Source organism: Lynx rufus, unplaced genomic scaffold (genome assembly GCF_022079265.1).
Source record: "Lynx rufus isolate CCGP_SWC_20201006 ecotype Redwood Valley unplaced genomic scaffold, mLynRuf1.p SCAF_18, whole genome shotgun sequence".
Lineage (NCBI taxonomy): Eukaryota > Metazoa > Chordata > Mammalia > Carnivora > Felidae > Lynx > Lynx rufus.
In genome coordinates, this window is record NW_025814832.1 from 27,124,502 (window position 1) to 27,137,623 (window position 13,122).

The 13,122-nt window shown below is 41.4% G+C and overlaps 2 protein-coding genes across 6 annotated transcripts; both read right to left on the reverse strand.

Annotated features, from left to right (window-relative positions):
• Nucleotides 1-374: 374 nt before the first annotated feature.
• Nucleotides 375-956, reverse strand: LOC124512905 (keratin-associated protein 4-7-like). Of its 2 annotated transcripts, XM_047080546.1 has the most exons (2): nucleotides 641-956; nucleotides 375-520 (listed from the first exon to the last, which is right to left on the reverse strand). In XM_047080546.1, exons 1-2 carry the CDS (start codon nucleotides 954-956, stop codon nucleotides 375-377), a joined length of 462 nt encoding a protein of 153 aa, XP_046936502.1. The 2 variants fall into 2 exon arrangements, with proteins under 2 accessions (XP_046936502.1, XP_046936501.1); XM_047080545.1 differs by having other exon boundaries at nucleotides 375-956.
• A 5,783-nt stretch (nucleotides 957-6,739) lies between these two features.
• Nucleotides 6,740-7,351, reverse strand: LOC124513517 (keratin-associated protein 4-12-like). 4 transcript variants are annotated; one of them, XM_047081590.1, is made up of 2 exons: nucleotides 7,233-7,351; nucleotides 6,740-7,157 (listed from the first exon to the last, which is right to left on the reverse strand). In XM_047081590.1, exons 1-2 carry the CDS (start codon nucleotides 7,349-7,351, stop codon nucleotides 6,740-6,742), a joined length of 537 nt encoding a protein of 178 aa, XP_046937546.1. The 4 variants fall into 4 exon arrangements, with proteins under 4 accessions (XP_046937546.1, XP_046937543.1, XP_046937544.1 ...); XM_047081587.1 differs by having other exon boundaries at nucleotides 7,218-7,351; XM_047081588.1 differs by having other exon boundaries at nucleotides 6,740-6,846; nucleotides 6,919-7,351.
• Nucleotides 7,352-13,122: the final 5,771 nt, after the last annotated feature.

The following is a 13,122-nucleotide window of genomic DNA, read 5'->3' on the forward strand; positions in this document are numbered from 1 at the left end:
GGACAATTAAATCATTTGGACAATAAAAATCTGTAATGTAGAAATACTGAAATCAGACTTCAGCTCCCTGAGCTTGATGAGCTGGTGCCCAAAAGTTAAGGATATTTTAGGGAGAAGTGGTCACTACAACAATTGGTGTGTTGTAAGAAAATTCACACTTGGGTGAAAGGGGGAGGTCCAGAAGCGGAATTTGGACTGAGGTTAGAATATGCTCACAGAGTCAGTGGGATGGTGGTAGGCTCATTGGAATAATGAGACCCAACTCAGTTGAGCAACATCAGCCCCATCCCATGTGTCCTGATGGTCAGCAGAAAAGGAGGGGCTACATCTGTGGGGCAGAGGTAGGCGGAGATGGTGGTCACCGAGAAGGGGGCTCAGCAGCAAGAGGAGGCACAGCACATGGGGCGGGGGCAGGTGGAGATGACACAGGTGGGGCGATAGCAAGTGGTGTGGCAGGAGACCCGGCCACAGACTGGGCGCAGGCAGCAGGAGGGGCAGCAGGAGGGGCGGCAGCAGCTGGAGCCACAGCAGCTGGAGCCACAGCAGTTGGAACCACAGCAAGAGGGGCGGCAGCAGCTAGAAATGCAGCAGGAGGGGCGGCAGCAGCTGGAGCCACAGCAGCTGGAGCCACAGCAGCTGGGGCGGCAGCAGGTGGTCTGGCAGCAAGAGGGGCGGCAGCAGCTAGAGATGCAGCAGCTGGGCCTGCAGCAGCTGGAGCCACAGCAGCTGGAACCACAGCAGGAGGGGCGGCAGCAGCTGGGCCTGCAGCAGCTGGAGCCACAGCAGCTGGAGCCACAGCAGGAGGGGCGGCAGCAGCTGGACACACAGCAGGTGGGCCGGCAGCAGGTGGTCCTGCAGCAGGTGGTCTGGCAGCAGGTGGGGCGGCAGCAAGGCTGGCAGCAGCTGGAGCCACAGCCCTGGTCAGAGCAGACGGAGCCACAACAGGAGCTGACCATGGTGTCAGAGGAAGGATTGGGGTTTCACCAGTAGGTATGAGTGGGTTTCCACAAGGGTGGTTTCTTGAGTTTGAATGTCTCCTTACCTCTGTCCCCTTTTATACCCTGCTGAGTAGCTGACATTACCATGAGCAACACTCTTGTTTTTCCTATCAGGAAATCAATTAGTAAGTTAATAATTATGTTTATCAGGTTAAATATGCTGATATCTAAGAAAAGCATCATTTCTCTTTTTCTGCAGTGTTGTGATTCATTGAATCTTGTTAAGCCACATGAAACCACTTTTGCATTTTTTTCCTAATGTGTCTTCGAAGTTGGAACTTTCATAATGATATTCTGTTACTGAGTTTCTCCGTGTCCTGTTTTCATGTGCGACTCCACAGTCATATTTTGTTTTATTATTTTAATTCCAGTATAGTTAACATATTAGTTTCAGTTGTACAATATAGTGATTTAGCAGTTCTGTACATCACCCAGCGCTCATCACAAGTGCACTCTTAATCGCCATGGCCTGTTTCACCCAATGATGAGTTTTTCCTCCTATTTCCTTACCAGTACTCCACCTGACAGTGGCATGCATTTTTTTCCACTTTGACAAAAAGAAAAAAAAAAAGATGGGGTGGGGAGGGGAGAGAGTTGACGTTGTGATAGCTATCTTCAAAATGTGCTCATGGATTTAATTCTTTTTTTCCCATGTCTTATTTTGAGGATGGCTATCACAATGCCAAGTCTGTCTCTCTGTCCTGTCTCTCTCTCTCTCTCTCTCTCTCTCTCTCTCTCTCTCTCTCTCTCTCTGGTCAAAGTGGGAAAATGCATGTCATTGTCAGGTGGAGTACTGATAAGGAAATAGGAGGAAAGACTCATCACTGAGGATGCTTATGTACAATGGATGGGGAGGGCTGGACTGTTTCCTGGTTGATTGGAGAGTCCGGGTGTCACAAAAGACATTCCAATCTCATGTGATGATTCTACCTCAAGACTAAGCTTTCACCCATTCCTTTTTGATGAAAGAACCATTTTCAGAAATGAACTTTTTCCTTCAGGAATCTTCTCCACATATGCTAAAAGTGAGGGGGTTTGAGCTATCTTTTGATTCCAACATATGCAATGGATTCTGCATTACATTGGAGTTTTTATTTAAAGCATCTTTTTCTTGTGCTCTTTCAATAATTCAAATTCAAGTCTTTCTGCTTAAAGAGGATATAAACAGATAAGACTTGTTTGTCCTGCAGGCATTTAAATACGCTATATTGAAAGGCAAGATTTTGGCACATACTCAAAGCATCAAAGGAATTAGTGTCCAAAACAATCATTATGTATTTAGGATTCACGTACTTACAGTGAAAAATGAGATATACTACAGGGAGATACTATTTGTGAGTGTTTGCTGTGTGCCAGATGGTCTGCTGAATGCTTTGTAATTATTATGTTGATTTTTCTTCTCCAAGAACCCACGAGGCACTCATCATTCTCTAAGAGTTCACATAGACTTGTGTTAAGGTTATTAAGTTACAGTGTAAACAATACTAATTCCATACCTTTGATTGTGCTGTTACACCTCCTTAGAAGTTCATTCTCCCCTATCAACTCAGCAATTTCTTGTTCTCGAAGTTCCAGCCCAGATGGCTCCTCCTCTCTTATGTTTGCTTTGACATTTTTTTTTTAAACTTCACCTGCTCCTCCTTTATGCTTGCTATCACATTGCGGAACCCTCAAACTTCGCACATCTACTGTAACCTGAATGTGATTCTCTGTCTCCAGCTGGATGATAAACACCTGAGGTGGACACTTGAACCGTAGGTTTCTTTTCATCATGCATGGAACAGAGCACATCATCAGTGGCTTAAAAAAAACATCTCTAGGAATCACTTTTTAAATTTAAATGTTTTGCAATTCTGTAAAGTATTTATGGTACCAAAATAAATTCTACAAAGTGAGGCATGTTTAAGGAAGTCCTGCTATTTATTTCTATTCCTTCCCCCCCCCCTTAGAGAATCATTTTTATAATCTAAGGTTTTCCCTCTCATTGCTATTTTAAATGCAAGTGTGTTTGCATTTGCATAGTTGTAACTCCTTTGTTTCTTTTTTTCTTTTTTTAATGTTTATTTTTGAGACGGAGACAGAGCATGAACGGGGAAGGGGGCAGAGAGAGAGGGAGACACAGAATCTGAAGTAGGCTCCAGGCTCTGAGCTGTCAGCACAGCGCCTGATGCGGGGCTTGAACCCACGAACCGTGAGATCATGACCTGAGCCGAAGTTGGACGCTTATTAACCAACTGAGCCCCGAATCTCCTTTGTTTCTTAAACGGTTGTACACTGATAGGCTTAGCTCCAACTTGCTTTTGCTTCACTTAACAATTTATCTCAGATTATTTCAGACTAGTAGGTATGTTCTGATGGTCTTCATTTCATTTTCAGCCACAAAGTATCCCAATCTGTTGCCATAATAAGATTTATTTAGCCAGTCCCTTATTGATGGGCATGTGGGTTGTTTTCAGGCTTTCACTATTAAAATAATACTGTGCACTTGAAAACAGGAAGTGTCTTTTTTATCTTGGGGGTTGTGAATTTAATGCATATCTGTAAGATCTACCTTATTAATTACCTATAATTATTTTCACATTCTGATTGATTTTTCTTCACGTGTTCTCTCTTTAAGTACACAGTGTGTTAGTCTTTGATGATTGGACTGTGTCTTTTTTACTCTGGCATTGCCTTCTGTTTCTGAAATTTAGCTTTGTAGTTATATTTTCATTGTAGCCTTTACCATAGTAAAGTTATCCCACTTTGTCTCCTCTAATGCTTTTTGGTATAAATCTAATTTGTTTGGTATTAAAATTGCAGCTTTTATATCTTCATTTTTCAAAATTGCTTTAGAAATTCTAGGTTCTTTATGTTGCCACATAAATTTTAAAAATCAGCTTCTAAGCATCTATTAAAAAGTCTCCTAAAAAAAAAAAAATTTAAAAAAAAAAAAAAAAGTCTCCTGAAATTTTGATTGGTATTGCATTGAAATTTTGGATCGACTGCAGGAGAATCAACATTTTTTCCCCTTTTCAGCTGTGCTTAATATATATTTAATTCATCCATTGACTTGTTAATTTCAATGATGCTGTCTTTCATTTATTTTTTATAATTAAAAAATTCATTTTATTCAATTATTTATTTAAATTCAAGATTAATAACATACAGTGTAGTATTGGTTTCAGGAGGAGAACCCAGTGATTCATCACTTACGTGTAACATCCAGTGCTCATCACAACAAGTGCCCTCCCAACAGATGCCCATGACCCATTTAGCCCATCCCCCAACCCACTTCCTCTCCAACAACCCCTGTTTGTTCTCTGTTTTTAGTAACAAAAACATGGAAGAGCTCTTCCCACAGCTGCATAACTTTGCAAAGAGAAATTAGAGAAGGTCTAGATAAATGGAGATACATGTCACGTCCCTGGATTGGAAGGAGGAACCTCCTTCCAGAACTCTTCCATATTTTTGTTACTTTTTTGTCTCAGCATCTTATGTTGTTGATACTTTTGAAAACTGAATTGTTCTTATTTAATTTTAATTCCATAATCATTGATAGTATATAAAATACAATTAATAAGAAATAAAATTACTATCTTTTTTTAATGTTTAGTTTTTGAGAGAGAGAGAGAGAGACAGAGTGTGAGTGGGGGAGGGGCAGAGAGAGAGAGGGAGACACAGAATCCAAAGCAGGCTCCAAGCTCCAAGCTGTCAGCACAGAGCCCGATGCGGGGCTTGAACTCACGAACTGTGAGATCATGAGCTGAGCCGAAATCGGATGCTTAACCGACTGAGCCATGCAGGCACCCCAAAATAAAATTATTTTTTAATGTTTATTTATTTTTGCAAGAGAGAGAATGTGTGTGCAAGTGGGGGAGAGGCAGAAAGAGAGGGAGAGGAGAGAGAATCACAAGCAGGCCCTATGCTGTTATCACAGAGCCCGATGTGGGGCTCAGTATCACAAACTGTGAGATCATGACCTGAACCAAAATCAGGAGTTGGACATTTAACCAACTGAGCCACCCAGGCACCCCTAAAATAAAGTTAATTTATACTGATAGAAATCTTATGTCCTCGTCAAATTTACTTACTAGTTTCAGGAGTTGTTGTAGTCTGGGAGCCCAACCTCCTGTCAGTTCCCACCCCAAGTGAGTAACTGATGATCAGCTCCATTCTGTTCCTCATCCGTGAACCTGTCCCTCTATCTTCCTCTCCTAACCGGGCGGCTTTAGTGTGGCTCTAGGTTTGAAGGGTGGGGTACATCATTAGTAAAACTGTCCTTTTGGGAATCATGTTCCCATTTGTATTACAAATATTTTCATCTAAAGAGGGGCTTCGAAGCCCAGTCTTATTTGTAAAAATAAAAGTACAGAGAAAAGATACTGTGTAGAAACCTGAGCAGGCAATGTATTGAAAAACATTTAAAAGTAAATACATCAACTTTATTAGAATATCTGCTCCATTACTATAGAGAGCTTTCTGTGTGTTGGTCTCTGACATTACTCTAGTATCTTTTTTAAAAAAAAAGATTTTTATTTATTTTTGAGAGAAAGATGGAGGAGCAGAGAGAGGGGGTGACAGAGTTTCTGAAGCAGGCTCTGCACTGACAACAGAGAGCCTGATGGAGGACTTGAACTCACAAACCATGAGATCATGACCTGAGTTGAAATTGGACACTTAACCGACTGAGCCACCCAGGCACCCCTCTAGTATCTTTAGCAGTGCCTCCCATGTAATAAATGCTTGATAAATACTATTTGGATGAGTGAATGAAGAAATTGGCATTTGGAAGGGTCAGGGAAAGCAGACCCACTTTTCAGTGAAAGCACTGGGCCCCTGTTTCTCCATGGAAGCAACTGACAGGAACTCAGGAATACCCTCTTATGTGGTCATACAGTCTGTAATTCGCCGCAGTTTTCACCAAACACATCATCTTATCAAGGGCGTGCTTTACTCATCTAAGTTACCTGCCTGTCCCTTGAATGCATGAGGATCTGAAATTTGTTTATCAATAGAAAAATGAGAAATGGCTGAGGTCCTGTTGCAAATAGAGTCAAAGTCAGTGTGCATTTGATTAGCTGCATGGATGACACTAGTGTCATCGAGTGCAAGTCTGCATACAAACTTGCATACTGTGCCAAACAACATGTTGCACAGCTACAGTGACTGGTGTGATTCATGAAACGTGTATTGTGTTCTTTTCACTTTTACGTACTTAACAGTCCTCCAAATTTCTGGTTTTCATGTTGTTATTTTCCTAGGACAGGTTCATAGTTAGGTGATTTGCTTAGGAAATAAGGAAGCATGTAAGAAAAAATAAGGGAGTGAATAATGGAACCTGACTTTTATTGAGAGGTGTCAGGACCATGTTGTGTATCTGCAGGTAGGTGTAGGTCAAATACACTTGCCTACGAGCTGAAGGCAAAATCTGGAAGGAGCATCAATCACACTGAATTGTTAATGCAGGGAAGTATAACTTTATTTTGGTACAGAAATATATAAGGTTACAGAGAAGGCCCAGAAAAGGGAAGTTATGAGAATGTCACCAATTGTCAAACTGAAGGATAAAATCTGTTATTGCATAAGTGCTCTGGGCCATATCCATCTTCTTCAACAGCATGATGTTGTTCTTCAGTAGAATCAAGGCCCGATTCAGTTGAGCAACATCATTTCTACTTCATGTGTCCTAGCAGCAGAAAAGGAGGGGCTACATCTGTGGGGCAGAGGTAGGCGGAGATGGTGGTCACCGAGAAGGGGGCTCAGCAGCAAGAGGAGGCACAGCACATGGGGCGGGGGCAGGTGGAGATGACACAGGTGGGGCGATAGCAAGTGGTGTGGCAGGAGACCCGGCCACAGACTGGGCGCAGGCAGCAGGAGGGGCAGCAGGAGGGGCGGCAGCAGCTGGAGCCACAGCAGCTGGAGCCACAGCAGTTGGAACCACAGCAAGAGGGGCGGCAGCAGCTAGAAATGCAGCAGGAGGGGCGGCAGCAGCTGGAGCCACAGCAGCTGGGGCGGCAGCAAGAGGGACGGCAGCAGCTAGAAATGCAGCAGGAGGGGCGGCAGCAGCTGGAGCCACAGCAGCTGGAGCCACAGCAGGAGGGGCGGCAGCAGGTGGTCCTGCAGCAGGTGGTCTGGCAGCAGGTGGGGCGGCAGCAGCTAGAGATGCAGCAGCTGGGCCTGCAGCAGCTGGAGCCACAGCAGCTGGAGCCACAGCAGGAGGGGCGGCAGCAGCTGGACACACAGCAGGTGGGCCGGCAGCAGGTGGTCCTGCAGCAGGTGGTCTGGCAGCAGGTGGGGCGGCAGCAAGGCTGGCAGCAGCTGGAGCCACAGCCCTGGTCAGAGCAGACGGAGCCACAACAGGAGCTGACCATGGTGTCAGAGGGTGGAGGTTCTTGGTGGGTTTCCAAGAGAGTGAGGATCTCGAGTTTGGGAGTCTCCTTGCCACATGGCCCCTTTTATACCCCCCTGAGGTACTTCTGTGGTTAGGAAAAGACTATTTCCTTCTTATTGTTTATATGACTGCAAATGCAATTAGTAAATTAGATCATTATATTTTTCTAGGAAAAACTCCCAATATGTAGAAAATAGCTCTTTCCCTTTTCTCAAGTTCCTGAGTTCTCATGTGAATCACTTCTTATTTCTTCCTTTGTTTGCAGTGTCACAAGACTTTAATCTCTGGGTATCATGTGACACAGGTGGGTCCCTATGTCTTCTCTGTTACTCACCTTGACATGATTGTGGGAGAGCTTCTGATGGAGTATGATCTCTAGTGGAAAATTAATGTTTCAGTAGATGGAATGCTGGTAGCAAAAAAATGGAAGTGAGCTTCTCTTTGAGTGTAAGAAATGAGGAAACTTTTGATTTGTCGTGTTTATTGTGGGTGGTCATCAGGTTAACGAAATTCCTACAGGATTCCAGGCTGTGTTCTCATCACTCTGAAGTTCTGTGAAACAGTTAGCAGCAACTCCAGGTTTTTAAATAGCAAAGAGTCATGTGGGGTTGATCAGAGTTGATCAGAAATGTCCTCTGGGCTGATAGTTTTTATCTGTTGACAGCATAGCCCACCATTTTCCCCAAGGGGCTCGAAACCTTTTCCCCAAGTCTTCCCACTGGTTGAATGAGTCCTCTGGTCATGCCCATCGAGCCGAGCCATGGGTTGCCGCTCTATATCCACCCCTCTCCCCATATGAGCTGTGGCAAGACCAACATTGGTAAGACGTGAAAAGGAAACAATCTTTGGAAGGAGTGCAGGAGAAGTTGAAATGTTGCTTAGCATTGTCTTGGATAGGGAAGAAGTGGAGAGTTAAAAAGCAAAGAAAAGGGGCGCCTGAGTAGCTCAGTCGGTTAAGCGGCCGACTTCGGTTCAGGTCATGATCTCGCGGTCCGTGAGTTCGAGCCCCGCGTCGGGCTCTGTGCTGACAGCTCAGAGCCTGGAGCCTGTTTCGGATTCTGTGTCTCCCTCTTTCTCTGACCCTCCCCTGTTCATGCTCTCTCTCTGTCTCAAAAATTAATAAACGTTAAAAAAAATTAAAAAAATAATAAAAGAAAAAAATAGTCTCTGCAGAAAGGTTTTTATATTTTGCATCTTTTATATTTTAATGTTTGTTTATTTTTGAGCCAGAGAGAGACAGAGCATGAACGGGGGAGGGTCAGAGAGAGGGAGACACAGAATTTGAAACAGGCTCCAGGCTCTGAGCTGTCAGCGCGGGGCTCAAACTCACGGACCACAAGATCATGACCTGAGCCGAAGTCGGACGCTTAACCGACTGAGCCACCCAGGCGCTCCTACATCTTTTATATTTTAAAATTTCATTTAAACATTTCGAGTATCTCTTTTTTTTTTTTCCACATGTATTCCTCCCACCTTTCTTCACAGTTCACAGGTTCCCTCCTTGAAGGCAGCCAGAGTTTCCAGCTTTTTTTGTTGCTTAACACATAAGAAACAAATAAGACTTACCCATTTCTTTCATTTATACAAATGGTAGCCTATCAGTCGTGGTCATCCTCCTTGGCGGTTTTCACATGAAGCATTCAGATAACGTATACACTGCTTGCCATTCTTTTTCTTTTATAGTAGCATCGTATTCTGATTATGAAGGTACTGTAATGTATTGAGTCAGTCTCCCACTGTTGGATATTTACTTTGCTTTTAGTCTTTTGAGATTACTTACAATGCTACAACGAATAAGCCTGATCATACATGATTTCACATGTGTGAGTGTTTTCTATAGAATAAGCTCTTCTGGAAATAGAATAGCTGGATCAGAGTATTCATTTGTTTATAATGTTTGTTAGATAATGACAACTTCAACTTCCTTAGGGATTATACCAGTGTACCCATCTACCAGCAATGTGTGAATGTTTGGCTTTCCCTATTTTTATTAATGCAGTGATACACAGGACCTACAAGTACATAGATACATGTACAGAGATGTGTAGTTATGCATGTAGACACCTATCTATCTATCTATCTATATATCTATCTATCTTATCTGTCATCAATCTTGGTCAATATGAGATGTGTAGGTGATTTTTTTTTCTTTCTCAAATTTTTATTTAAATTCTAGTTAGTTAACATATAATGTAATATTGGTTTCAGGAGTAGAATTTAGTGATTCATCACTTACATATGATGCCCAGTGCTCATTGCAACAAGTGCCCTCCTTAATACCCATCACTTATTCAGCCCATCCTCCACCCAGCCCCCTCTATATGTGATTTTAATTTGCACTTTTCTTATTGTAAGTGAGATTGAGCAGCTCTTCAGATGTTTAAGGCTATTGGTATTGCCTTTTCTGTAAGGAAAAATTATAGAAATTATATAGAAAAAATTATAGAAATTTTCTATATTGTCTGTAATTCATGTTTTTCTACTGGGTTTAGCCTTTATACATTGATTTTTTTTTTAATTTTTTTTTTCAACGTTTATTTATTTTTGGGACAGAGAGAGACAGAGCATGAACGGGGGAGGGGCAGAGAGAGAGGGAGACACAGAATCGGAAACAGGCTCCAGGCTCTGAGCCGTCAGCACAGAGCCCGACGCCCGAACTCACGGACCGCGAGATCGTGACCTGGCTGAAGTCGGACGCTTAACCGACTGCGCCACCCAGGCGCCCCATACATTGATTTTTACAGGAACTCTTTGTATATTATAAAAATTAGCCTTTGTATGTGATGTGAATTTCAAATATTTTTCCTAGTTTGTCTTTTTTCTTTGACTTTGCTTATGTGGTTTTTGCCATACAGACATTTACCTCTGATATAGTCAAATTTATTAATCTTTTATACTTTTATACTTAATCTTTTATACTTCTGGGTTGGTGTCATACTTTGAAAGTCCTTTCTGATTGTGTAGACATTATCTCATAATTTCTTTTGTCCAGAGTTTCATGTTTTATTTTCAAATATTTACTCTATCAGAAATTTATGCAGCTATAAAATGTGAGGTTTAAATGTTTTAAAATCTGATAATCTGATATGACCATAACCTGCCACACTTACTAAGTAATAATTTTTTCCCCTACTGATTTAAAATGGCAACTTTTCATATACTAAATTTCCTTACATATTTGGGTCTATTCCTAGACTTGCTTTTTCAAACTCACTGATGATTTTTTCATGCATGAATGCCACAGTTATCAATGCAAAGTATTAACTTGATCTTAATAGTTATCAAGTCCAAGCCAACCTTATTAGATTATGGCAATATGCTAGTGAACTCAAACATTTGTGTAGCAAAACAGTAAATACGTACTCGATGCCTTGCCATGAGAATGTAAATTGCACCTGGCAGAACCTTGAAACTGATGTGGTAAAGAATGCATTAGCCAAGTCTGGGATGGTATTACCAGTCTTGATAGAGTTGTTTTGCCTCCTGTAAAGTTTGTTTATATTAGTTACAACTGAAGCAATCAGAGGAAGATGCTGTGTAATCACCAAGAGTCTGCTGTTAACCTCCAGGAGCTGTCTTCCCATACACTGGCCAGACAGGTCTGTTAACAGTGTTTGTGAGAATTAAAACTCTCGCTCAGGGTTGCCTGGGTGTCTCAGTTGGTTGAGCGTCTGACTTCAGCTCAGGTCATGATCTTAGGGTTACTGAATTTGAGCCCTGCATTGGGCTCTCTGCTGTCACTGCAGCTTCAGATCCTCTGTCTCCCTCTCTCTCTCTGTCCCTCCCCTGCTTGTGAGCTCTCTCACAAGCAAACAAACAAACCCTCTTGCCTCAGCTGTTTCCTTCATCAGAACAGTCATTTCTTGTTGCTCTTCTGGAATTCTATATTGCTTAGAATTTGCTACCTAGGAGGGCTTGAGCAATTCCAGTGGTACGTATTTAACGTGGCCAAATAAAACTGGATGGAGGGCAGACTTAGTCCATGCGCTCCATTCATTTAAGATCATCCCAACTCTGTATTCAGGTAAAGTCAGTGGGACCACACAATAACCACTCAGTAACACTTTCCCATTCACAACTGTTTCTATCTTGAGTTTTTCTACCACAATATCTCTGGTATCACTTTTGGTTCTCTAGGAGCATTGTAACTCTCCCTGATGGAAATCACTGTCCACTGAGTGCCTGTATGAGTAATCCTAAGAAGTTTGGCATGCTGCCCTTTGACTCCTTCACCCAAATTCTCACATAGTTCTTAAGACATAGGGCACCTGCTCCTTGCTATTATGAGCCCTGGGTACTGAACTTTTCCTTGTTACTTCCCCCGAACTCTATCCACACTTTTGTAAATAGTCTTTTTATTACACAGATTTAGAATGCTGTCTTGTTTCTGCTGTGACCCAGTTCTTGTTATAAAAATGGGAAATTATAAGTCTCATATACTTTAATACTGAAAAAAGCAGTATAAAACATTCTTTGATTTAGCTGTAGCTAATAAAGTGTAATGTTGAAACCAGAGCCTGAATCCTATAATTAGTAGTTATCAAAGAGGAATATATAGGAGGATAAAAGATTGGTTAACTCTACTGTGTGAATAGACAGGGCTGTATTCTATAGAAACATTTCAAAGTAAGTTGAAAAAGTGAAGCTGAAAATATCTATAGGACATTTCTGTAATATACTAAGAACAAAATACCCAACGTGTGTTGGGGTGAACCCCATTTGATATCAACTCCTATCTGGTTTGTCTCTTATACCTTATAACTTTTTTTTTAACTTTAGAAATTATAATTAACCCTTAATTATACTTGTTAAGGTTTTGGGAAATATAACACAGCTACTAGATAAAACTGGTGTATGTAAAATTTGAATTTAAAATATTTTTACTATACTCCAGATTGAGAACCAAAAGTTATGGACCCTTATATCTGCATAAACAGACATTTTTGTGTATATTGTGACACATTATCTCAGCTAAGGAGGATGATTCTTACCTGAGTCTGGGTGCTGGGGAAAATAGCCTCTGCATATTCTCTTAAGTAAAACCAGGCAAGGTGATAAAAGCCCAAAGTGAAAAAAAAAAATCATCAAGGAGATGAGAAACTTCAATAACATGAGAATTTTCATGAGACTGAAGAAAATACGGAGTTTCAGTGTAGAAATACTAAAATGTGAGCAACTATTAATGAAAAATTTTAAATTTTTTATGGAAAAGTTGCCATGGACTTCATAATTTTCTAGAAATCTGGATTTAGAAGGTATACTTCATTTTCTAAAAGAGAGTTTTTATGCTTAGAGTGGAAAGGAGGAAGGAAGGAAGAGGAGGGAAAGAGGGAGGAAGAAAGTACTTGAGTTAGGCAGAGCACCCAAAATTTGCACAATCAGTAATGGAACATACTAGAAGTGGAAATATAGTCAAGGGAAATTTAAGTGACTAGGGTTTCAAGAAAAATAACCAAAAAAAAAAAAAAAGATATTTATTGACACCTGACATTATGTACCCCACTCTGCTAACTGTAGTGTATACATGGATTATGTCTTTGAACCTTTGAAGAACATTATATATTGTCCTCATTTCTCAGAGAAGGCAAACCGAGGCTCGGAGAGGTTATGCAATGTTGCCCATATCATACAATGAATGCCTACTAGAGTCTTGATTCCAATATAAGTAACTGCTCTTGAACACATTCTCCTGCATTTGAAGCAAGATGGGCTTTGGTGTGAGGTGATAGCTAAGGACATAGACACATACAC